At 55.6% G+C, this 25,090-nt stretch overlaps 2 protein-coding genes across 2 annotated transcripts; one reads left to right on the plus strand and one right to left on the minus strand.

The window, feature by feature from the left end:
* Positions 1–8,829: 8,829 nt before the first annotated feature.
* On the plus strand, positions 8,830–9,375 carry LOC138062753 (olfactory receptor 14J1-like; the record flags this gene model as incomplete). Its single annotated transcript, XM_068921759.1, has 1 exon — positions 8,830–9,375. A coding segment is annotated over one exon (546 nt), but the record flags the coding sequence as incomplete, so codon positions are not given.
* Positions 9,376–14,828: 5,453 nt separating this feature from the next.
* On the minus strand, positions 14,829–15,419 carry LOC138062754 (olfactory receptor 14J1-like). Its single transcript, XM_068921760.1, has one exon. The coding sequence runs from the start codon at positions 15,417–15,419 to the stop codon at positions 14,829–14,831; it is 591 nt and encodes a 196-aa protein (XP_068777861.1).
* Positions 15,420–25,090: the final 9,671 nt, after the last annotated feature.

Below are 25,090 nucleotides of genomic sequence, written 5' to 3' on the forward strand. Positions count from 1 at the left end.
GGACAGGGTCTCAGGATCTCATTGGGACGAAGATGTCTAGAAAGGGTCGGGTCAGCCCCTGCCTTCACTTGACTGTTCCTCTGCCTTGCTGGAGTGGGAGCTGGTGTGACTGATCCGGACACAGACACCTCTGTCCAAGAGGGCAAGGCTGGGGGAGATGAATCCCTCCCAAGGATCTTCCCTTCCCAAGACAGCTGGCACGCGTGCTTGACAGAGTCCAATAGTGTCTGACCAGGGTCTTTTTGATGTTCCACACCTGGGGAGTGTAATGTTTAATATCAAAATTTATTCTTTGATGATATTTGATGTTACATGGGGTTTTTGATTCAGCAGAGTGATGCAGCAGTGTACTGAAATCATAGTACAAGTGTAAGTTACGCTTAGCAAAATGCAGCAATTGCAATATGCAATTTAATCGCAATAAAAATGTGATCCCTGTTACCAGTCTCTATAATATGCTCACCGTCACGACCCTGGGTGTTCCCAGTCACTGGGAAGGAGTATGTGGGTTGAAACCAGCTCAAGTCTGTTGGTCCCTTGGCAATTCTTCTGTTAGTTGGTCAGGTGTTGAACTCTGTGTTGGGCTGAGCCACACACACACTTCCCCCGTACAGATCTGGCTGACTCAGGGAGACATTCACACACCTTTGATGAACTCAGGCAGAACCATTTACACCAGTTGATCCACTCCTTTGCCCATCTCCCCTGAGCCTTCTTCCATTGTAGGGCTTTACCGGTCAGGCGCAGTGCTATATTCATCTCTCATCATGGTAAATAGAGAAATTTCCCCCTGGGTCACTAGACAAGTCTCCTGAACGTCACTCATGACACCCAAGGTCCTCCACCCTATACCTGGGAAAGTTTGTCACCTCCCTCCATTGACACCCTCTGGCCGAGCAGAAGTGACCCCACTGGAGATCAGCAGCAGTGGCCACTGCTCTGCAAGGCACACTCAGGCAGTGCAAATTAGCACTCAAGACAAGGAACTGAATGAAGGAAAAGGACAAAGGGCATGTGGGAGTCTCCAAGAGAAGGGCAAAAGGTTTGGCTCACAGAAGACTGCTCTAAATTGTCACTGTCTTTTCCTCCTTGGACAGGTCCCCATTCCCAGAGAGAGTAAATGTCCAACAGCAGCTCTCCGAAAGAGTTCCTCCTCCTGGCCTTTGCAGACACATGGGGGCTGCAGCTCTTGCACTTCTCGCTCTTCCTGGGCATCTACCTGGCTGCCCTCCTGGCCAACGGCCTCATCATCACAGCCGTAGCCTGCCACCACCGCCTCCACACCCCCATGTACTTCTTCCTCCTCCACCTCGCCCTCCTCGACCTGGCCTCCATCTCCACCACTGTCCCCAAATCCATGGCCAATTCCCTTAGGGACACCAGGACCATTTCCTACTCAGGATGTGCTGCCCAGGTCTTCCTATTTTTCTTTACAGTTGGAGCTGAGTGTTCTTTTCTCACTGTCGTGGCCTACGACCGCTACGTTGCCATCTGCAGACCCCTGCACTACGGGACCCTCCTGGGCACCAGAGCTTGTGTCAGTATGGCAGCTCAATGCTCTCCTGCACACTGCCAACACATTTTCCATTCCTCTCTGCCAAGGCAATGACGTGGACCAGTTCTTCTGTGAGGTTCCCCAGATCCTCAAGCTCTCCTGCTCACACTCCTACCTCAGGGAAGTGGGGCTTCTTGTGTTCAGTGCCTGTTTATTCTTTGGCTGTTTCATTTTCATTGTGCTATCCTACGTGCAGATCTTCAGAGCTGTGCTGAGGATGCCCTCTGAGCAGGGAAGGCACAAAGCCTTCTCCATGTGCCTCCCTCACCTGGCCGTGGTCTCCCTCTTTGTCAGCACCTCATTTTTTTGCCTACCTGAAGCTCCCCTCCATCTCCTCCCCAGCTCTGGATCTGGTGGTGGCTGTTGTGTACTCGCTGGTGCCTCCAGCAGTGAACCCCCTCCTCTACAGCCTGAGGAACAAGGAGCTCGGGGAGGCACTGAGGAAACTCTTTCAATGGGTACAGTGTCAGCACCAGTAACTGTCCCACGTGCATCTCCTCCTCATTCCCAGGGCATCTGGCATCAAGGCTACATGTCGTTCTTTTTTTATTATTGTTTTCCTTACTTTCTCTGATCCATTCTTGCAAAAAGAATAAAAAGTTTTGGTTCGTGCCAATTCCTCCTCAGAAACCTCTCATTTGAATATAACCCAGAGACCATGATGATATCCTGCCCCTGGGGCAGACCAACGCTCTCCAGGGATCTGGGCTGGGGTTTGCCTGCCTGGGCTGCAGCTGTGCAGAAAAGGACGTGGGATGAACACATCTGGTTAGGATCTGTGTTTCTATATTCAGGAAAACATCATCACCATAAGAGTAACCTGCTTCATCTTTTAAACACCTTCCTTTAATGCCAGCCCTCAGAAGCCTAGAAAGTAGAAGACGGTCTCTTACGGAAGTCTGCTGAAGGAAATCGGTGGAGTTGTCTTCCCAGAGTTATTGGATCAGAAGAAGGAAGTTACCTTCCTCACCTGTTGTCGTGGGAGGCCCAGGAGGGGCGGCTGAGCCAACCACAGAGCATCCTCACGCTCTGGTCCCCACAGCGCTCCACGCTACAGGAAGGTTTGGGGTGGCGCTATAGGTGTCCCTGTCGCTTATGAATGGGTCACAATTAACAGCCAGAAACCAATCACAAAGCTTAATATGCATCACTGGTAGCAATAACAATTAAAAACTAGTAATAACAACAATAATAGCAACAATATACAGTTAATTAATCAGTGACCATACATTCAGCCCCCCACACAACATGGAACAGGAGTATTTACAATATCTACAAGTACCCCTATGTGTACATGAGCTCAAAGCGGTGAGGGGAAAGGTGCCTGGTGGTTACGCCGCTGGGGGTTATACTCACACGTCCACCGCTGTTAATGGCGGGGGGATCCCCAGCTGCCGGACCCAGCGTCCCAGATGAGGGGGCACGGCGGTGCTGGCTGTCCCGCAGCCTGCCGGGGAGGGGATCTTCCCTCGGTGGAGGGGCAGAGCCTTGGAGAAGGCTGCCCGGTGCCTTCAAACCTTGAGCAAGGCCGCCGAGGCTGCTGCTTCCCCAGCCGCTGCAGGGAATTCATCTCTCTCCTCCTCTCCACCGCCGTCGGCTGTGCTCGCGTGTGCCCCTTTTATACCCATCCTGCTTTGGGACGGCAGGCAAGGGATGGGGTGAATTTGTCTAGACCGCCGCTCTTAGTGGTCCGGTTCTGATCCCGAATTATAATGTGGACCTGTTTGCAGACCACTTTGTGGACTCACCTTCCTTCTGGAATATTCTGCGTGGTTGACAGGTGTGGGGGGCTTCGAGGGCCCATGTTAGCCCTCCACCAATGATTTTAAATTGTGGCAGTGGGAGATTTCTGCGGGCTAACCGGGGTCAGAGAGAGGACAGGGTGATTGACACCTTGCACCCATTGCTCAATAAAACCTATCTTCCTCAGTTTTCCCCTAAACCAAACCTTCCATGGCACCCAGGCTGAGGGCGTTTGTACATGTTTGAGCTGCAGCACCTCAGCTGTGGCACCAGGGCTGAGAGCAGCCTTATGACAGGGAAACCTGTTACTGAGTGCCCAGGACATCATGTATGCAAAGGCTTTGCTTCCTAGCAGACACATGCAGGAGCGAATGGCACATGGCTGTGTAATGCTGATGAAGAGAGCAAACCCTGTAGTCCCCAAAGCCAGAGAGAAACACAGCAGGGCCATGCAGCCCTGGGGTAGGAGAGGGGTTTGCTGCGCCGGGTGACTCCGAAGCAGCTTGGGGCCTGTGACAGAGGTGAAGGGGCTGTCCAGGAGGGGCAAGCTGCTGCTGAGAAGGTGCCTGGGGTAGGGCAGTCTTGGATGCAGTCATGCTGCGGACATCATTGGCATGTTTGCTGTTGATATCATCAGGTGAGAAGGATCAGGAAGAGGAGAACCATCAGGGTTTGAGAGCATAGGCACACGAGTGGAGACTCTGGTGTGATGTGCCTCCCAGTCCTGCAGCACCCCTGGGTGTCGCTGGGAAGGACCTTGCCTCCATGCCATGGTGTTGGTGTTCACTTGCTGGCACACAGGCCGCAAAACCGTTTGAGACATCCTGTGGGGTCTGCCACAAACTCACTCCACCAGCACATGCCTTCCCTGGAGGTCCTGTGTGGTATGTGCCAGCCACTTGCGGTTCCTGCTGGGCACCCCAGGCACCTGGCACAGCACTAGAGGCCTTTCTTATTGCCTGAAAATGAGAGCCCTGAATTAATGGAAGTGTCTGCAAAGCCGGGATGAGCCTGTGTCTTAGCTTTGTGGTGACTTGAGCGGCAGTATATACAGCTGGTGGAGCCTGGAGAGTGAGCTGGCTGTCCTTCTGGTGAACTCCTCCTTTTGGTCAGCTGAACAGCTCTGTGGGCTCCATAGAAACACATGGCTAATTAAAGTTCAGATGCCCCCAAAGATTTGGTGTAGTTTCAGATGGCCAAGGGAACCCACCCCACCACCCCTCTGGCCCACAGCTGAGGCTCAGGCAGGATGTGGGTGTCTCAGAATTGCTCCATCACAGCTGGCACACACACACACACAGGACTTGGACCAAGCCTGGAAGCTCAGCCATCACCAGGGCTTTGGGTGCGAGCTGCTGACTCCCCTCTCCACCCCTATTGCTCATGGTGGCAGCTCAGACAAGGGCTTGCATGCAGGCACCTGTTTTGGGCACAGCTGAGCTGAGGCCAGAGGAATCCCACCTGCTAGGGGGTTGTGGGCTGCCTGGGAGGGAGCTGCATCCCCCTGCTGCCCAAGGCCTGCCAAGCTGAGATGAACCACCTGCATTTGCTCCTCTGAATCCCTGCCCTGTGCAGGGGAAATGACCCTCTCCCTCTCCCTCTCCCTGTCCCTGCCCAGGTCTCCTGCCTGGTCCTGGGACAGGAATAGGGCTTGAGAGAGGGGAACATGTCCCCCTCTCTTCACCTCTGTCCCCTGATGGGATCAAGCACACTGCTGAAATCAGTCTCCCTCCACAGCCCAGAGAGGGACTGGAGGTGATGAGCACACTTGCAAGAGCATTTCCCAGAGGGGACCGTGCTGCCGCTCAGGAGCTGTCAGCCTTGGAGCTCCAGGACAATCTCGAGGGAGCCCGAGGGGCAGAGGAAGTCACGCCTGCAGCTGTGTCCCTGCTCCTGAGTGGGGCCAGGCTCCTGGGAGAGAGGGAGCTGGTGGCACCATGGCAGCAGTGCCCATGTGCCCAGCTGTGTGCAGGAGCAGCTCCTCTGCCAAGAGCAGCAGGGCTGTGGGCACTGCCTGCTGCTGCTGAGAGGAGCTGCGAGAAGGCAGAGAGAAGTGGAAGGCAGTGTGGAGTGGGAGGAGAGAGGAGAGCTCCTTGTGGGAGACATCTTCCCAGCTGTTTGCATGGTGAGTGTCTGGCTGCAGGGCAATGGGGTTGTGAGGATCGCTCTCCCGGCTTCTGCAGGGCAGAAGAGGGAGAGAGGCTTCAGAGCAGGGATGTCCTGCCCCACTGTCCCCGGGACAGGGCGTGCTGCTTCCTTGTGCCGGGGCTGGTGCAGGGGTGTGAAGCTGGGGTATAGTCCCAGGTGCAGTGTCCCTGCCACCGCGGGGTGTTGTGTGCCCGGGGCAGTGACTCTGCTGCCTGGGTGGGTCAGCACTCAGCCTGCCTGGGCAGCAACCTGCGGTGCTGCAGGGAGAAGGTCTGGGTGGGAGGAGGGACCCCCCAGCAGGGCAGGTTCATTGTCCCGCTGAGAGGGCGCTGCGTGGGTCAGGGCTGTCCACAGCTCTCGCTCACCACGAGGATATTTGGGGAGTGGAGTTTTCCAGAGGACTTGTCTCTGCCTGGTGGGAATGGAAATGCAGCAGTGAGGTGTAATCCCAGGGCTGAGCCTCTTCACCAGCACACTGAAGGGTGACAACACCTGCAAGGAAGCTCAGCAAGTGCCTTCACCACCCCTCAGCCTGCAGGCACCACCAACATCACCTTGCCAGTGTCATCGGAGATCTTCTGGTCTGCTCTTTAGCTCCTGCACACAGGGAGATGCTTTTGGGCAGCTTCCTGCTGCTTGGAGGTTTCTGTAGGGCAGAGCTGGGATCACAGTGGGTGGGATGGGGTCTGTGTGGGGACAGAGGAAGAGCTCCCAGCAAGCACATCTCCAAGCAGCAGAGAAATGATCCAAGAGGGAGAGGAAACTGCTACCAGAAACCTCATGCGAGGTTGGGGTGCAGGAAATGCTCTGCCAGCTCCGGCAGTGCAGATGCTTTCCCCTCCGCAAGTCCCCTGCATCTGTCCTCTGCCACCCAGTAGAGCCCTCTGCCCTCGAGGCCAAGGGATCTAGGACCCAAATTGTCTTTTTGGCAGCCAGAGCCCCAGAAGACGAGAGGAGCAGCTCTCCTGCTGAGTGCCCATTTCCTAAACCGTGACTAAGGGACTGAGGACAACTGCCCTGTGATGTCTGCATCTGGGAGGTGGTGTGCACAGCTGGGTTAGGGCAAGACCTTGCTCAGTGTCCCTCACTCTTTCTCTCTTTGCCACCCTAGCCAGAAGCATCAAGGTGTTGCTCCTTGCTTCTCCCCCTGTCCGGGCCGCTCTTGTTCTTGCTCGAGGGCTTTCTGGGGATGACATTTGCAGCTGCAGACTCTGACACAGACCCTGTGGTTTTAGCCATAGAGCTGTCTCTGCAGATGGAGCGAGAGGAGGAAGTCTCCTTCTTGCTTGTGGGGCTCAAAGGAGCAGAGTGTGTGGGGCTGGGGAATGAGCTGACTGTCCCTTCAGGACACCTCCACCTTTAAGACCCTTGACCCTCCCTGGGATAAGCTGCTGGACTGTGCGCTGCTGTGTCCTTCTGCAGGACATGTGTGATAGCTGAATGTCCCGTGCAGAAGCCCCAGAGGTGCTAAGGAACTGGAAGTGCTGCTGGCGGTGGCTGTGTGTGGGCAGCTGAAATAAGCCCTGTGTGTCTTTGGCTACAAGCTGAGTGTTGAGAGCTCCCTCTGTCTCAGAGCCACATCACCGAGTCCTTCTTCTGATCATCAGAGCCATGCGCTATGTCACACCCTCTCCATCACTCTCAGAACATGTGAGCTGAGAAAGGGAGGAGAGTTTGGAGATGTGTGCTGTGCAAGTGGACACCACTGTCAGCACAGGCCACTTTCCTTTCAGGGTAAGTTGTGGCTGAGATTGTCCTGTGGCTGAGAGAGGTGCACGGCCAAGGCAGCTGTTTTTCTGTAAGGAGATGTTTTAGTTCCAGAAAAGGTATAAAAGGGGAATTTTTTTTTTTCCCAGCGCTTTAACCATGTGAGTTAGACAGCAGTATATTTTAGTGAGTATTTGACAAAGGGCACTTTGGACACATAGCGACATTAAGATTTAATCCTGAGACACCACAGCACAGACTGGAAAAATCATAACTTTCCCGGTTTGCATGTTCAGCTCAGCTTGAGAGTCACCAGTGTAGCCTTGCTAAATAATTCCCTCTTTATAAATACTGATAGACATCAACATTATCAGCCTTTGAATCTTATGTCTGTTTATTTCTTACAAATGCAAAACAGATTCATGAGACTTCTTACTCTTTTCCTCTTTACATGGTAGAGATCCCCACTCCTGGGCTCTTCCTACCACTAACCACCGTCATTCACAGAGACGTGAGGCCAGTGGCAGGACTCCCCTTGACTCTAGAAGGGCCAGGGCTGCAAGTCTGGCCTCTTTCTTGTGAGGAACAGGAACAAAGTATTCACTGCACTGGTTAAACATTATTGGCTGATGGTTCCTGTCTTAAGGTCGTATCGCTTCTACATTTGATAAGATGAAGATAAAGCTCTGCCAGATTCTCTCCAGCCTTGGTTAGGGACTGATTGATTACCATCTTCCACACAAGATGGTGAACATTATCATGTCAATGGCATTCAGAGGTCTCCGACTAACTGAAGTAAGAGAGATCAGGTTGTTATGGCTCTGTGACTTCTTCATCGTCCTTGCGCTTGAAGAATTGATTCTGCTATGGTTAAAGAATTTTGCCAACTCACAGCAATGTTAAGGGTGCATATTCCTACCCTGCAGAGCAGACCAACAAGCAAGATCCCTCCCCCACTTACCCCCCCAAAGTGAAGCTGTTACTTGGGTGGTCAACATGCCTCTGAACTGGATGTGGCTGAACAGCCCTCCTACATCATAGCAGGACTGATGCCTCTGGAGCCGTTGGGCAGAGGTCCCTGCTCCTCGTGGCACACTCAGCCAGCACAAAGTGGGGCTCTGGACAGGGAGTGGAACAAAGGTGCTGCTGAGAAGGAGAAAAGCAATGTGTGTGCGGAAGTGAGTGGGGGGGAATGTCTGTAAGAAAGGGAAAGAATTTTGTCCAGAGAGGGTCTTTCCTGACTTGTCACTGTCTTTTTTCTCCTTGGACAGTCCTACATGCCTGGAGAGAGCAAAATGTCCAATCTCAGCTCCTTCAACCACTTCCTCCTTGTGGCATTTGCAGACACACGGGAGCTGCAGCTCTTGCACTTCTCCCTCTTCCTGGGCACCTACCTGGCTGCCCTCCTGGCCAACGGCCTCATCATCACAGCCGTAGCCTGCCACCACCGCCTCCACACCCCCATGTACTTCTTCCTCCTCCACCTCGCCCTCCTCGACCTGGCCTCCATCTCCACCACTGTCCCCAAATCCATGGCCAACTCCCTGAGGGACACCAGGGCCGTTTCCTACTCAGGATGTGCTGCCCAGATGTTTTTCTTTGTCTTCTTTTTTTCAGCCGAGTATTCTCTCCTCACTGTCATGGCCTATGACCGCTACGTTGCCATCTGCAGACCCCTGCACTACGGGACCCTCATGTGCACCAGAGCTTGTGTCAGGATGGCAGCCGCTGCCTGGGCCACTGGTTTTGTCAGTGCTCTCCTGCACACTGCCAACACATTTTCCATTCCTCTCTGCCAAGGTAATGTCCTGGACCAGTTCTTCTGTGAGATTCCCCAACTCCTCCAGCTCTCCTGCTCACACTCCTACCTCCGGGAAGTGGGGCTCAATGTGGTTAGTGCTTGTTTATTCCTTGGGTGTTTCATTTTCATTGTGCTGTCCTATGTGCAGATCTTCAGAGCTATGCTGAGGCTGCCCTCTGAGCAGGGCCGGCACAAAGCCTTCTCCATGTGCCTCCCTCACCTGGCTGTCGTCTCCCTCTTTGTCAGTACCATCATGTTTGCCTACTTGAAGCCCCCCTCCATGTCCTCCCCAGCTCTGGATCTGGTGGTAGCTGTTGTGTACTCGGTGGTGCCTCCAGCAGTGAACCCCCTCCTCTACAGCATGAGGAACAAGGAGCTCAAGGATGCCCTGGAGAAACTCTTGCAATCAGTGCAATGTTAGCACCGATAACTGTCCCATGTCCACCATCTCATCAATCCCAGGATACTTTTGGTCACAGCTATGACTTGTTCACTTCTGTCTGTCTTACTTTTCTGCATTATATTCATTTCTAGAGGAAAATGTTTGGGTTCATCCTGCTTCTCCTCCTCTTCTCCTCTCCTGAATCTGACCCAGAGACCATGTTGAAGCTGGAAGTCAGGCTTCCCCTTCTTCAGCTGAGATGGGGGAACCTCAGAGCCTGCTAGTCTGAGCTCCCTCGGATGCCCCCAGTGCAATGAGGGGAGTTTCCCTTTGCAGGGTCTCTTTTGGCATTGACACCACAGGAGCTCCCAGGCACAGAGTTAGGCTCAGACGGGTACAGGTCGGGTGAGACCATGGGTCCTGTGTCCACTAGGAGAGCTCAGCTCCAATGGCCACAGTCAGGCTGTGATCTCACACCCCTCTCCTGCAAGGGTGGCAGCTGGCTGTCATGGGCTGATCCCTTCCCTCTACAGAGCACCAACACTCAAAGCAGAGTAGGAGTGGAGGGGAGGAGATTCTGGACGAAGCTTGTGGGGATGGACCCTCTGTTTCACAGGACCGTCCCCACACCACCACAGCAGGCTTTTGCTGGCTGCAGCCTTCCCTTGGGGACTGCAGCTTTCCTGCAGAGGTGGCCACCCACAGAAGCAGATCCTTCTCTTTTCACAACTGCTTCGTCTCATTTCCACACTGACCTATTGTGCTGTCATGTGTGTTTACAGCCCAGGAGTTCTCGTAACCTGGGAATGGTAGGGTTGTATTTTGATGTTCAGGTGTCCTGTGACTACAGGCAGGATCAGGCCATGGGCACCCTTGTGCCAGACCTGGCTTCCAGAATCAATTTCCTATAATAAAAGGCATCTCCCTTGTGCCGTGCCTGAAGTCTGGCCTTTCTTCAGAAGATGGAGTCAAAAATATGCCCAAGGGATTGCACCATGAAAGGGCCTGCTGCTCTGCTTGTGAACTTTGTGGGATCCAAGGGATGAGCTCAGAGGCCCTGGGTGATCTTTTGGGCACTGAGGACTGGATTCAGGGCTCATCTCTTGGTGTTTAGCAGAGACAGTGAATGGTCTCTGAATTACCTGCCTGGGGCTGTCCCACAGGTGACAGTGCTGATGAGAGCTGCCCACTGTTGTGGAGGGGAATCTCCAGGAGATCCCCAGGAGAGCTCAGGGGATGTCCAGGGACAGTGTGTGCCTGGGGTGGGCAGTGGGTGGAGCCTCCAAAAATCAAGGATGGTCCATGGTGGAGTAACCAGAAGGTACAGCACTAAATCCAGGTATGCATGGGGAAACGATGGCTCTACAGTGCCCGGAGAGGCAGAGGGGACCCAGGAGGAGCAGGGATGGGGGACGGGAGAGTGATTCCTGCACCCTCAGTGAAACACCACAGGCTGGACACCACAGTGCACACCTCAAACACATCTCCTGCCCTGGCCAACAACCTGGGGTCACTCTGAGCATTGTCCATGAGAACAGCCACATGGCAGCAGTGGTGGTGATCCCTGTGCAGCTGGGTCTGCTTCCCACCCCAGCCAGCAGGGCAAGAGCTTAGTCACAAGTCAACCCGTGGGTCCATGACCCCACAGCCGCTCGTTCTGCAGAGCAGCACCACCAGACCAGGGCCCTGCGGGGAGCACAGGGGAGAGGATGCAAGAACACCCAGGCCAGCATGGACACAGTGACCTGGAGAAAGGCTCTCTGGGGAGCAGGGACGTCCCAGGAGAAAAGCAGGGCAGCAGGCAGAGAGAGAAAATGAGAACAAGAAACAAGTTTCTCTGGGCACCAGCTCGGGGCAGGCGGCTCTGTCCCTGGGGCAGCAGGAGGTGCTGGAGGGGGCGGCAGGGCCAGGGCTGTCGTGGTGTGCTGGGCAGCGGGGTGGGCATGGAGGGTCTGGAGGCAGCCAGGGAGGGAGTTCTCGTGGGCACAAGATCAGGGGAGACAGAGTGACCAGCCTCACTGTGGGGCCTTGTCCTCCTTGCCAGGGAGCTGCTCCCCTTGTCCTTGGGCCGTGTCGGAGTTATGCTGTTGTGGCGGCCCATGCCAGTAGTGCACGTGCACCACGAAAAGGGCATGTTAGATAGCCGTATGTGCCACTTAGAGATTCTTCAGCTGACCTGGGGGTTGCCTTCTTGAGGTGTGAGGGGGTTTACAAGAGCCAGCGCACACAACACTTAACAGTAAACAAACTTTATTCCTCCTCTCATAACAGTAACTGTATATATATGTGTATGTATATATATGCATATATACATAGACACAATATTTATATACTAGTACAGAAATGAAAATTGACAATAATGACATTATTTCATATCTAAGTGTGCAGCAACAATAAAGAAACAACCTTTAGAAAGGGGAACAAGGTCGTGGAAGGGGATTGATGCCCAAGCTACTAGATGGCTGCGGCTAGAGCTGAACCGACAATGAACACGGCTGGGGGGCAATAGCCCCAGAGGGAAGAAGTGGCACCTGCGTGCAGGGCCTGCTGCAATTATCCCTCCGGACGGGGTATTCTCTGATCCCGGGGACAGAGCAGCAGCTCCCTACTGGGACTGGGACACATGGCTCTTGCTGGAAGAAGCGGCACTCAGTTAGAGACCTCCCGCAAGACCCTCCGGACGGGGTGACACCTAATCGTAGGAGTCGGAGTGGGAAAGGTCAGGCTTCCTCTCCACGTAGTGCAGTGCCCTCGCACGGCGCCCCGGTCGAGGGGGTGTTGGTGACGAAGTCCCGTGGAGCATCGCTTCTGCCGCTCCGATGGTGGCCAGCCGCTGCAGCTGCTTGGCGTCTTCAGCCGGGGAAATGTGCCTGTAGGAGGTGGCTGGGCGTCTCGAGAGCTCTGACAAGAGCTGCCACAGCCTCTTCTTCCCCGGCCGCATCGACCTTCGGCGAGTGTCCACCTGCCTTTGTGAGCTTTTATCCGGGGGTTCTTATAACTAGACTTATCCAGTATGTAGTCACCCAGGAGGACTAACCTGACCAGACAAAACATGCGCTTTCAATCCAGCCATTTGCCTACCCGCTGCCTTGCCAGCCTCCCAGAAGGTTCCTTTGGTCGACAGCCCAGACCACCTCATCTGGGATGCCCAATCAACTTAAAAGGAAAGTAGTCGGGACCTTTTGGTGCGGTATCGATCCCGCTCCAGGTTATAGATAGGGCACGGTGATTGGTAGTTCATCTTCTAGTATGTTCCTATGATGTGGAGGGGAGTTAATTCACCACAGCATCCCATCATTCCATCCCATCATCTGCATCACTCATCAAGGCAAACAGCATTGGCTCCAGTAGTGACCTCTGAAGAACATTACTGGTAGCCATTAGTCCGTTGGACTTTGCACCACTGTTCTCCACCTTTGCAGCCAGGTGGCCTCCAGCTAATTTCCTGCATACTCCAGTGCATACGGCTCCATCCCACATCTGCCCACTTTGGCGACAAAGGTGCTAGGGAAGACCATGTCAAAGGCCTTCCTCCATTCAAGCTATACACAAGCTATGCACAGCACTCCCCTTGTCCACACAGCCAGTCATCCCATTACAGGAGGCAATCTGGTGGGTCGGGCACAAGTTGCCCTCCATGACTTCATGCTGGCTGATCCCAATCCCTTCCTAGGGCTGCAAATCACTCCCAGGAAGATTTGCTTTGCAGGGGCTGAGGTGACAAGGAGCAGTCTGTCCTTTCCCAGAGGCTCTTTCTTGTCCTTCTGGAAGGTGGATGTCATGTTTGGGGGGAAGGTGGGGAGGGCTGGGACTGGAGAGCAGCCCCATGGCCCCACTGTGCAGGCACTGGCCAGGGCAGGGTGTGTTCAGGGCTGGGGACATGTGCCCCTGGCACCGTCCCCACCACAGCCCTCGGTGCCCCGTCCCCCCACAGCCCTCCTGCTCTGGCACTCTCCCCCAGCACCCGGACCCTGCCCAGCCCCGGCCGTGTCGCACGCGGGGGTCAGCGCACAGCCATGGCCCGGGGTCTGCCGGGGTCATGGCTGGGAGAGAGGCCGGGCAGGGCCGGCCGTTCCCCTCCATACAGGCACTGAACCCAGCAGGACAGAGCAGCCAAATGCACCCCGAAACCTGGGGTGAGCGGCCAGGGCAGGGGGGATGTGTGTCTGCCGTCCCACCAGCCTCCCAGCTGGAACTGGCCCCAGTGGCACCAGGAGGCAGGCCACAGGGACACTCTGGGTCCCTCCTTCTGCTGTCCAGGAGATCCCCTACCCCCAGGCTGCCTGCAGCCCCCCGGGCCAGCCCCTCTCTCCACGACACACCAAGACCCCCTGCCCTGGGGCTCCTCCGGCCGCTCCTGCTGCCCCAGGGGCACAGCACCCTGCCCTTCCTGGACACACAGAGAAACACGTTCCTCTTCCTCCTTTATGCCTCCTTGCCAGTGCACAATTGCTCCTTTCCTCTTCTCCAGGGACCTCCCTGCTCCCCGCAGAGCCTTTCCCCACATCCGTGTGTCCAGGCTGGCCTGCCCGACCGTTCCTGGACCCTTCCCTGTGCTCCCCGCAGGGCCCCGGGCTGGTGGTGCTGCTGTGCAGAGGGAGTGGGCTGTGGGGCCACGGGGCCATGGGGTGACTCCACGCTGGCTGGGGTTGTCACGGTGGGAAGCAGACCCAGCTGGATGGGCATTATCGTGCCTGAGAAGGGATCTGTGGCCATGGACGATGCTCTGAGCAATCACAGGGCATTTCCAATGGCTCAGGCTGTGTTCAGGTGTGTCCCCAGATCTGGCCCATGGTTTCCACTGGAGGTGACATGAAGGACTCTCCAGGCTCCCTTTCTGTGCCTGTTGGGTCCCCACTGCCTCTTGTGAGATAGTAGAGCTCTAACTCACCTATATATTCATTGGTTTTACCCTTTAAGTGTGGATGACTCCAGTTGACTTTGTGAAGCTCCATTCACTGCCCACCTCAAGGCACAGAGTGCCCTGGGAGATGCCCTGTGCTCTCCTGGAGGCTCCATGCTGCCTTTGAGAAGGTCAGGCATCCGTCTCCAGCCCTGTCGGATGGGAGATACCACTTGACCACCTCCAGGAGCCCTGGGCACCCACAAGTGACAGCTGAATCCCACCTTCTTTCCCTAACACATCACCTCTGAGCTCATTGCCTTGAGCCCATAGAGAGCCCTTGGAAAAGCAACAGGGTCTTTTGGGGTGGAAGTCCTCAAGCACATTTTTTACTCCAGTTTTGGAAGAACAGCCCAACTTTCAAGCATTGCACACAGGAAATCCTCTTTTATTAGACCTAAGCCAGCTCTGATACAGTGAAAGATGTTCACAGCAGGCGTCTCAGTCAAAAAGACAGGGTTCATGCTGCTGGATAAGTGGAATGAATTCAAACCCTTGTGTACAAACATGATGATCACAGAGAGAATGTGCAAAGCATAACAGTTTTGTGAGATGAATCGGAAACTGCTTGTGAGGAGAATTGGGCAGCTTAGTGCTGCTGAACTAGAACCAGCTGAATCAATCTGTTTAGTGCATCTTTGAGCTCCTTGTTCCTCATGCTGTAGAGGAGGGGGTTCACTGCTGGAGGCACCACCGAGTACAGAACGGCCACCACCAGATCCACAGCTGGGGAGGAGATGGAGGGGGGCTTCAAGTAGGCAAAAAAAGAGGTGCTGACAAAGAGGGAGACGACAGCCAGGTGCGGGAGGCACATGGAGAAGGCTTTGTGCCTTCCCTGCTCAGAGGGCATCCTCAGCACAGCTGTGAAGATCTGCACGTAGGACAGCACAATGAAAACAAAACACCCAAATATTAAACAGGCACTAAACACAAAAACCCCCACTTCCCTGAGGTAGGAGTGTGAGCAGGAGAGCTTGAGGATCTGAGCGATTTCACAGAAGAACTGGTCCAGGACATTGCCTTGGCAGAGAGGCATTGTAAATGTGTTTGCAGTGTGCAGCAGAGCATGGAGAAAACCACCGGCCCAGGCAGCTGCTGCCATCCTGACACAAGCTCTGGTGCCCATGAGGGTGCCGTAGTGCAGAGGTTTGCAGATGGCAACGTAGCGGTCATAGGCCATGACAGTGAGAAGAGAATACTCAGCTGAAATGAAAAGGGCAAGAGAAAAGACCTGGGCAGCACATCCTGCATAGGAAATGGTCCTGGTGTCCCTCAGAGAGTTGGCCATGGATTTGGGGACAGTGGTGGAGATGGAGCCCAGGTCAAGGAGGGCGAGGTGGAGGAGGAGGAAGTACATGGGGGTGTGGAGGCGGTGGTCGCAGGCTACGGCTGTGATGATGAGTCCGTTGGCCAGGAGGGCAGCCAGGTAGATGCCCAGGAAGAGGGAGAAGTGCAAGAGCTGCAGCTCTCGTGTGTCTGCAAATGCCATGAGGAGGAACTCATTGAGGAAGCTGCTGTTGGACATTTTGCTCTCTGCCCTGGGCATGGGGACCTTTCCAAGGAAGAAAAGACAATGACAAGTTAGAAAAGACTTTTAAAAATAAACAATTAAAGAAATAAAATGTTCCATTTCTCATTAAAAACACCACATTGCCTCTCTCCTTTATTGGGAGGATCTCTGTGCAGGTCCTTTGCTTGAGCTCTGCTTTAGGCTGGCAGAGTGTGTCGGGAGGAGCAGGGACCTCTGCCCATGGGCTCCGCAGGAGTCTACCTGGCTGTACAGTAGGGGGTACATGGGAATGGGGGGGAACAATTTCTGTCGAATGATATCCATCGTCTGAGTTTTGCAGAAAATACTTTCAGGGATTAATTTTCCTCCTTCTTTAATTTGATTTGAGATGCCCCTGTCACCCTTGGGGAGTGTTCTTTCAAGGTAGAAATCCTCAGCATTTCTGCTGTGAGTCCTGAGAGGAAAGCATCCCCTGTCACTTGGGGCAGAGTGAGGACATTTCATTTATTAGCCTTGTTCCCAGGCTGTCCTGTGCTCGCACCTCTTTCACCTGGAGGATGATGTTACCCTTTAAAGAAACCAGCCCCTGCTGAGAGCAGAGCAGTGCACTTTCAAAGGGCAGATCTCCAAACTCCTCACCCTTTCTCCAGGCACCTCAGGCAGCTCTCCACACTCCCCTTCTGGCCAAGGACACTCAGCGCTCTTTGCAGCTGCCCACCTACAGCCTCCCACCTCCTTCTCCACACTCTCTGCATCTCTGAAGCTTCTTGATAGGTCTGTCAGCTATCAGGGAGAAGCTGAGAGACAGCGGTGCCTTTCGAGAGGGCAGCTCGCAGCCTGGCAGGACACCACAGGGAAACAAAGGACTGTTAGGACTGAAGACGGGCTCTCCTTCAGGGAGAGACAGCTCATTCCCCAGTCCCACGGACTGCATTTCCTGGAGCTCCCAGGTCAGGAGGAGGCTGGGGCCACCTCCCTGCCATGCACACCCCTCTGTTGCACAGCTTCCAGCATCGGTGTCTGAAGTGCACCTGAACCCCCCCCCGCCCCCCCCAAAGAGCCCAAGAGCAAGAAGAGGAGCAGCATGGAGAGGAGGGGAAACAAGGGGCAGCACCAGGATCCTGCTGCCGAGGGAGGCAAGGAGAGAGAGACAGATTGGCACTCACAAAAGCCTTCACCTTGCCCACCTGGGCATGCTGCCTCACAGACAGTGAGCTTGCAGAGCAGTCACTCTCAGCCCCTTTGTTGGGCAGCACAAAATTAACTCGTGGCAGGAGAGATGCCCCTCTCCTCTGCTGGAGGTCTGGCTGCAGAGGCAGCTCATGCCCTGGACTCCATGGCTGTCAGGGCAGAGGCTCTGCTGGGTGGGAGAGGAGACACGGGGAGCTTGCTCAGAGGAAGCTGTTTGTGTTAGAAGGACTGACCATGACTTGCTCAAATCCATCCTCCCATGATGATTCTGCTAGCAGTTCCTTCTCATTCCCTGCCCATCTCGGCTACCTGCAGCTATCCCTGCTGGCAGCTTTCTCTGTCCCAACACCTTTTCCCTTGCAGTGCTCATCGTCCCCATCCCACCCTCTGTGGGCTCAGTGCAGCCGTACAGAAATCTTCCAGGTCTGGGACTTGGCCAGGGGAATCTCTGTGCTTGCAGGTCCTAAGGAGCAGGTCACATAAACCCTGAGGAATCCCATAAAGGTGATGCTGGTGCTGCTGGAGTTTGAGATGGGGTTGAAGGGGTTTGCTGAGTCTTCTCACAGACCTCCTGATCTCAGAGTGTGAAGGTTTGTGAGTCTCAGTTCCTCCCAAACCAGAAAACTCTTTCCTTTTTTGTCCCTGCCCAAATCAGGAAACAGAAAGCCCTGGAAGGAAAGCTCCTTCCATTTCAAACAGCCTGTTTTTTCACCTTCCTCTGCAGGGCAGTGACACTGCTCTGAATCACAGCCTTGGGCAGACTTGTGTGCATGTCCCACCCTTACAGCCCTGCAGCCATCCCTGGGAGAGGGTAGCAGAATGCCCCGTCCCTGTGACAGTGTGCCAGGGAATCTCTGCTCTAAAGCATCTCCTCCTCCCATACACTGGAAAATCCGCGAGAGTGATCTTTAAAAAGCTTGTCATGGGGTGAGCTGGGTTCAGAGGACCCCCTCCAGGAGCCTCAGTAGCGTTGTCCTTCAGCCAGAGATTTACTGTGTCAAGAGCTGGGACAGTCTTCTACAGTGAACTGTCAGCCGTCCTCCCACTCCACACTGCCTTTCACTTCTCTCTGCCTTCTCTCAGCTCCCGTCAGCAGCAGCAGGCAGTGCCCACAGCCCTGCTGCTCTTGGCAGAGGAGCTGCTCCTGCACACAGCTGGGCACATAGGCACTGCTGCCACGGTGCCATGACCTCCTTCCGTCTCAGGAGCCTCGACCCCTTCAGCAACAGTGGCCCAATTAAAGGCAGAAGTTCTCTGTCCCTTGTGCTCCCTCCTCCTGGGAAACGTTCCCTGAAGTAGACTAAAATAATCACCGATGGTCCCTCTCTGAACACTGAAGGAAGACTGATTCCAGCATTACAATCTATCTCCTCAGAGGATGGTCACCTGCTAAAGGGGGAAACATCTCACTCTGGAAGCCCCTCTTCCTGCCTCTTACCTAGGCAGGACTCCTTGAGAGGGGGCAAGAAGGGAGTTCATTTCCCCATGTTTCAGGTTTTCATTCAGATGAGACCATCTGGGCATCTCATGCCAGTTTAGAAGTCCTGGGGCTGCAGTGGCATTCAGATTCTTCCCCTGAACTCCACAAACATATAGGACGTGGGATTCCCCTTCTCCAGGCTGAAGTGTGCCCAACAGAGATGTCTGCATGGGAGCTCCTTGTCTAAGCTCCCATTGTAATCCCTGGAGATGGAGAGTGGGAGTCAGTTGCTCACACACCAACACCTGGGGACATTGGAAGAGACAGAGGTGGTCCAAAGCATGTGCCAGTGTCTCCTTGCTCTGATGGAGCCACTCTGAGACCTGCATCCTTCTGGAGCATGAGGTGGGGGCCAGGTGGGGAATTACTTTGGCCATTTCTAATGACCCCAGATGCCTAATAATGCTAGACACCCACTCACGAGGAAGCTGAGACATATCCAGATCTGTTACCAACAGCTCATGTCATTCAGTGCAGACACTTGATTTCATGACCTAGAAATAGCCTCACAGGGCCATTTCAGATGCTTGGGGTGTGCAGCACAACTGCATGCTTCTAGCACATACACCATGGCACCTCCCGGGAAACCATGGCCCCTTTTCAGTGCTTGCTGCACAAGTGCCCCAGGGCATCTCACGTTTCCTACCTGTGTCCAGACAACTGAATCCCACCACGGCCCTTAGGCCAATTCAATCCTTTCTGCATTCAAGCGTGCTGCATAAATGGGAGGCAAATCACATTGAGGTCTCCCCTCTAGTGTCTGCACTCTCCAACCCTTCTGGCTCTCCTGTCCCTGAACCTCTTCTCACCCTTCCACATGATATGAACAGGCACTGGGCTAGTGATGTCCTCAGAGTGGCTGCATCGCAGGCTGCCCAGACCCAGGGACTTCTTTAGTGGCACCTTCTCCTTCCTGGAGATCAATTCACCTCTGTCACAGGCCCCCAAGGTGCTGCAGAATCAGCTCAGGAAGCAAACCCCTCTCCTGCCATTCCTGCACAGCTCAGCTCTGTTTCTCTCTGGCCTTGGACACTGCACGGTTTGCACTCTGTTAGTGAGAACCTCCTTCCACCATCACATTGCTACCTGCTAGCCATGCCAACATGTCACTCCTTGCAGTCAAAGCCTTTGCCTACAGAAGCTCCTTGGGAACATGTTTCCCTGTGACAAATCTTCTGTCCGTGCCACAGCTGAGGTGCTGAACTCCACATATATGCAGACATATGCAGCCTGGGGCACAGCCAGGAGCAAACGGAGATGCCCCAGCTGTCACAGCACTGCCACATGCTTGGACAAACTGAGATGGGGTGGGGTCACTCGCATGACTGGAGTCCTTCAATGGCAGAGTACAAGGTCTTCAGGAAACTCCACCAGGGAAGGTGAGGAGGAGGAGGAGGCCCTGTGTGGGAAGGGCACATTGCATAGCATCGTGTCCAGGTGGGTTTTGAATCTCTCCAGGCAAGGAGACTCCACAACCTCTCTGGGCAACCTCTTCCAGGGCTCTGTCACTCTCACAGGCAAGAAGGTTTCCCTCAGATTCAGGTGGAACTTCCCCTCATGACACAACTCATCCACAACAGCACACCTGCTGCAGGAGAGCTGACTGCCAGCCCAGGCCTCACCAAGAGGCCCCAAGCACCCCCTGCACCCTCACCCCTGTAGAGCTGCATCTGCTGGCAGAGGGTCTCTCTGCGTCCAAGCTTCTGACACAGCTGAGGCAGCGACTCCAGCAGCTACTGGGGAATGTCCTCTCCAGCATGACATGACCATATCTGAGCAAGCATACACTACTAGGATTGGAAACAAAGGTGCCTTCTTGCACCCTGCTGTGCAGACTGCAGCCTCTATTCACTGCACTCCAGGAGCTGCACTCCAGGCCTGGCTCTTCTACAGGCCTCTGCCTAGCACTGACTCACAGGGTGCTTGACCCACCCTCATCAAGGAGCAAAGGCCCCAACTCCCTCTCCTCAGGGGCAACCAACAGAGCTCCTTAGCGGCAGCTCCACCTAGCTAGAGCTGCTCCCAGGAGAAGTTAAGGCCTCCTGTAGTTGTCCTTGCCTAGCTCTCCTTGCCTGTTAGCAGCAGTCACCCTCTAGTTCCTCGGGGTCCCCAGAAAGCCCTCTCCCCCTACAACTTCCAACAAGGTCCTCAAAAGTTCTAAGCAGAGCCCACACACTGCTGCACCAACTGCTGCCTCTGTTTGCTGCCTCTGTTCTCTGCAGTCTCACTTCCTTTTGCATGGAGACTTGGAAAGCCACCTCTCTGACAGTCTTCAAGGGGGATGGAGCCTCCCTTCTGCAAGAGTCACCCTGAGACTATTCCGAGACAAGGAAGGGTGGTTGTGGGGACGTTCTCAAACTCCAGCAGCTGCACAGCTGGGAGCTGGTCACCTCACACACTTCTGAATGAGCCAAGGTGCAGGTCCTGAGGCATTGCACTGCCTTCCAGGCTCTGCACTGCAGCCTGGACAGCAGCCCTGCAGTGTGTGGGCACGTGCTGAGAAGCCCAGGAGCAAAACTGTGGGAGATCCAGGGCACTAGGTGCTGTACAGCCTCATGGGAAAGCCAGGGTGCTGGGGGGGGATGCAGGGTGCCAGGGACTGTAGCCAGGGGAGAAGCACTACCCTGAGGTGACACTGAAAAGCCCAAGGATCAGCTGAGCTCCAGAGATGGGAAATGGCTTTCCCCAGGCTCAGCCTGGGCAACATTCATGGGAAATGAGAACACTGCCCCAGATTTGCTACCCAGCCTTGCCCATGGTTATGGAACATGGGAAGCACCAGGGTCCCACGTAAAGCCCTCTGGATGATGCGTGTTAAGGGCCTAGTTGCTCTTTTCTGGCATCTCATCTCTCTCCTAAGCACCGCAGACTGAGAAACCTTGCTGAGGCCTTTTCAAAGCAGAGAGCCTGCTTTGGTGCCTGAAGGAGGAAGGCTGCGTCCTGTCCCTTCCTGTCCTACATCCTCCTTTGACAAGAAGAGTGACCCACAGGAGAAACCTGTCTTGAGGCTCGCCAAAGCATCGCAGCCCATGGCCACCCTTTTGTGCTGTTTGACCTCACATGATTTTGATCCCATCTTTAACAAGTGGCAAACCCCTAACATAGCCCCAAACCCCAGCTTCCCACACAGGTCTGCCCTGTGCAGAGGCCTGTTGGTGCAGGGGCACAGAAGTGACCTCTCCCGTGCCCCATCTTAGATTTTCCACAGCCTTTGTCACCATCTGGTCACGTTCCTGAAGGATTTATCAGCCAGTTTTGGAAACTAACTGTGGGGAGGGCAGGTGACTGCTTTGCAGAACATGAGGGGAAGTCTCTCTGCTCTCTCCCTGGCTGTGCCATCTCCATGGCAGTGACCTACTGAGCCCAGAGATGACACGGGCTGAGGTCACAGTGGGATGTGCCGCATCACAGAGAGGTCTCTCCCCGGTGCCATGGGAGAGCCCTCACTTCCCTGCAAGGCCAGGGCACGGCTCACACACTCCCCACTGCTGCCCTTCAGAGCTACTCCCCAGCAAGGAGGGAGGCCAGGAGGCAGTGGGGCTGCACTGGGGCTCCTCACCAACAGGCACAAGAGCAGGGACACATTGGAGAGGAATTGTGGGGGACGAGTCCTTTTTCCCTGGAGGGAGAGGCGAGCCGAAGGAAAGGGGCCAAACGAGATGGAGACTGCTGGACCAAGAACATAAGCCCAGACCACGGATACTAGCTTTCCAGTGCTCCTGCAGCTCTCCACCAAGGGTAAGGGATTGAGGAACTGCTTCCTGAGGTGTCGCACAGAGACTGTGAAATGGAAAAACAGTTGTGGGACCTGGGCTGTGGGGGTGTCTGGACAGGGCTGGGGGCGGCCACAAGAGCCCTGCTGGAGGGTCCCGTCTGGCTCAGGGCACAATGGGGCAGGCAGGAGTGCTGGGTCCTGGGGCTGGGGCTGTCCTGAGCCCCGAGGCTCCTGTGGGGCTGGCTCCATCCCCTCCTGGTAGGGTGGGAGGAAATTCAGGCCCAAGTTTCCCTGGAAGTGGGTCCCCCCTTGGGGTCTGGCTCTGGCAGGAAAGGGGTGCTGTGTCCCAGAGGCTGCAATGTCCAGCAGATCCCAGGGGGATCTCAAGAGCCTGCTGGAAATGCCCACAGAGGACATGAAACCTTCCCCTTGTAACAGCCCTCAGCATGGCACCAGACCCACCACCAACCATGGTGGGAGGGAGGAGCTGCCTGCTGGGTCATGTGTCTGCAATGTTGCCATGGCATCGCCCCCAGTGCTGCCCTGCTACTGGCTGACAAGAGGAGGAGGGTTGTGTTGGGTTGCCGGATGTCTCTGTCAGCCCATCACAGTCCAGCACGTGGGTTAAAGACACTTATAAGTGCAGTGGGAGCAAAGCAGGAGAGCAGGAGTGGGAGTGAGTGGGTGTGTAGGTGTGTTCCCATGCTGGCCCTGGCCGTGTGGGGCTGCTCTCCTCCAGGAGCTGCCACGGGCTTAGGACCATAGGACAGAGGTGCCTGGGCCCCAGGGGAGCTGTCCTGCAATCCAGATGTGCTGGCCGGCCCCAAGCAGCTGCGCTGGGCGGTACAGTGTGGTTTGGCCGAGATTTGTCTGCAAGATGGGAATGCTCTTTCTGCCCTTGGATTGGTGGAGGTGGGAAGGGAGCAGGAGCAGAGGTGGGAGTGGATGTTCAGAGGAAGTGCTTGTTGCTGCCTCTTGGAGGACTAGAAGGAAACAGAAGGGCTGGAGAGTGGTCCTGGGTGTGATTTGGGGCATTTGAGGGGGGGTGTCCTGGCTGCTGGCCTGTGTGGTGGTGTGGCCTGTGTGTGCCTGCTGCAGAGGGGCGTGCTGGCTGTCCACCGTGTGTGAGGCTCAGGGTGGGGGTGAGGTGTGTGCCAGAAGTTGGGTGGCGTGTGGTGGGGAGAGGCGGTGGCCCCAGGGTGTTGGTTCTGGGTGCGGGAGGAGACGTGTGGAGAGAGCAGTGGTGTGCGTGGGCAGTGCCATGAGGCTGTGGAGGTGGGGAGCGCTGCGAGGTGAGCAGGTGCCTTGTCTGCTGGGGCCCCGGCTGCCCTGGTGGCCCCATGAGCCAGGCACGCTGGCAGCCGGCTGCCTTCTGCCCGCTCAGCTTCACGCCTGGAGTTTCCTCCGCTCTTGCCAGGCTCTGCAGCCAGGACCCACACGAAAGTGCAGGGAGCGCTTCCCCTTGCTCTGAGAGCTGTACGAGGCATGCTTTGTCCTCCTTTCCTCTCAGTTGCTTTTCATGGGGAGAGCTTTGGTCTTGCAGCAGTGTTGGCTGAAGGAGCAGGAGGTCGTGGGAGGTGCTCGTTCATGGCTGGGCGTTAGTGTGCTGGAAGGTGTTTGGAGGAGTGAAGGCCTTGTGGAGAGGTGTTCTTGGGAGAGGGGCAGGTGTGTTCTTGGGAGAGGACTCTCGAGGGTGGCTGATGGCTCCCTGTGCCCAATCTCCCTGGACAAGGAGTGCCTTGGAGGAGGGAAGGCAAGGCAAGGGTGGCCTGCAAGGGATGCGCAGCCCCGGCCTCTCTTCCTTCCAGCTGCCGTCTCGGCAAGTTCCTGCACCGTCCCGCTGCAGGGTGAGCTCTGGGTGCTGCAGCAGGGCAGCGAGAGAGCCCCCTTGGGCAGGCATGAGTGTGCGAGGTGTGGTGTGGTGAGGTGCTGACGCGGGGAAGGTGGTGGTGTTGGCCTGAGGTTTGGGTGGGAGTGAGGAGCCCCACGGAGCTCTAGGGGCATTGCTGCGAGTCTCTGGAGCCAAGGGAGTGGTGGTGAGCACAGCCGTCTTCCAAGCAGCCTGGCGGCTTGTGGGCAGGCATTGTGGAGGCTGAGCGCTGGAAGCCCTTTCCCCTTGGTGTTTTCTCCCTGAGCGCTTGGAGAGTTGCCACTCCTTTTTTGGGAGGTGGGGAGAGTCCTGGAGCCTTTGCATTGTGACCACTCTTGTTTTTCGGACTGCTCCCTGCTGACGCCGTGATGGGGTCGTGTCCTTGCAGGCCTGAGAAATGCAGGGGCCAAAGAGTGGAGCACTAGGGGCTCAAGTGCTTGCTAAGAGAAGAGAGGGAAGTGGTCCTTCCTCTGGGCTGCTGCCTGGTGCTGGTTGGGAGGAGAGCTCCTGGCACCAGACGTGAGGACAAACCAGCTTGGCTCTGCCACACGCCCAGCTCCTTCAGTGGGTGGCTTAGCTGGTGCTCTCGGGCTCTTCCTGGGCCATGCCAGGGGGGCCCCTGGAGGCAGAGCCTGTGCTGGCTTTTCCATGTGGCACTCGCACTGCTGAAAGCTGCTGCCTTGGCTCAAGGCTTTGCTTGGGAGAGAAATCCCCGGCCTTGCTGAGGCAGGGCAAGGCAAAGGCTTGAGAGCAGCGGAAGCCTTGTGCCGTTTCCCTGGTTGCAAGTGTGCTTGTCTAAGGCTGGTGCACTGGCCCTGCCCGTGCTGCTGAGTGTGTCTGTGTGCTGCCATGTGGTCATTGGTGAGCTCTCTGAGCACGGCCCGAGAGAGGGGGAGTGTTGCCAAAGAGTTTTGTCCTCCTGCCTTGAAGCCCCAAAGGGCCCCTCAGTAGGGAGGCCTGTGGGGTGAGGGCCTTGAGGGCTCGTGAAGCACAAGAGAGAGGCAAGAGCTGGCGTGATGCGCCTCCTGGGAGAGCACTTGCCCTGTGCTTCGTGGAGGTGGGAAGGGAGCAGGCTCCGGGGTGAG

The sequence above is a fragment of the Struthio camelus genome, chromosome 29, assembly GCF_040807025.1.
Source record: "Struthio camelus isolate bStrCam1 chromosome 29, bStrCam1.hap1, whole genome shotgun sequence".
Classification (NCBI taxonomy): domain Eukaryota; kingdom Metazoa; phylum Chordata; class Aves; order Struthioniformes; family Struthionidae; genus Struthio; species Struthio camelus.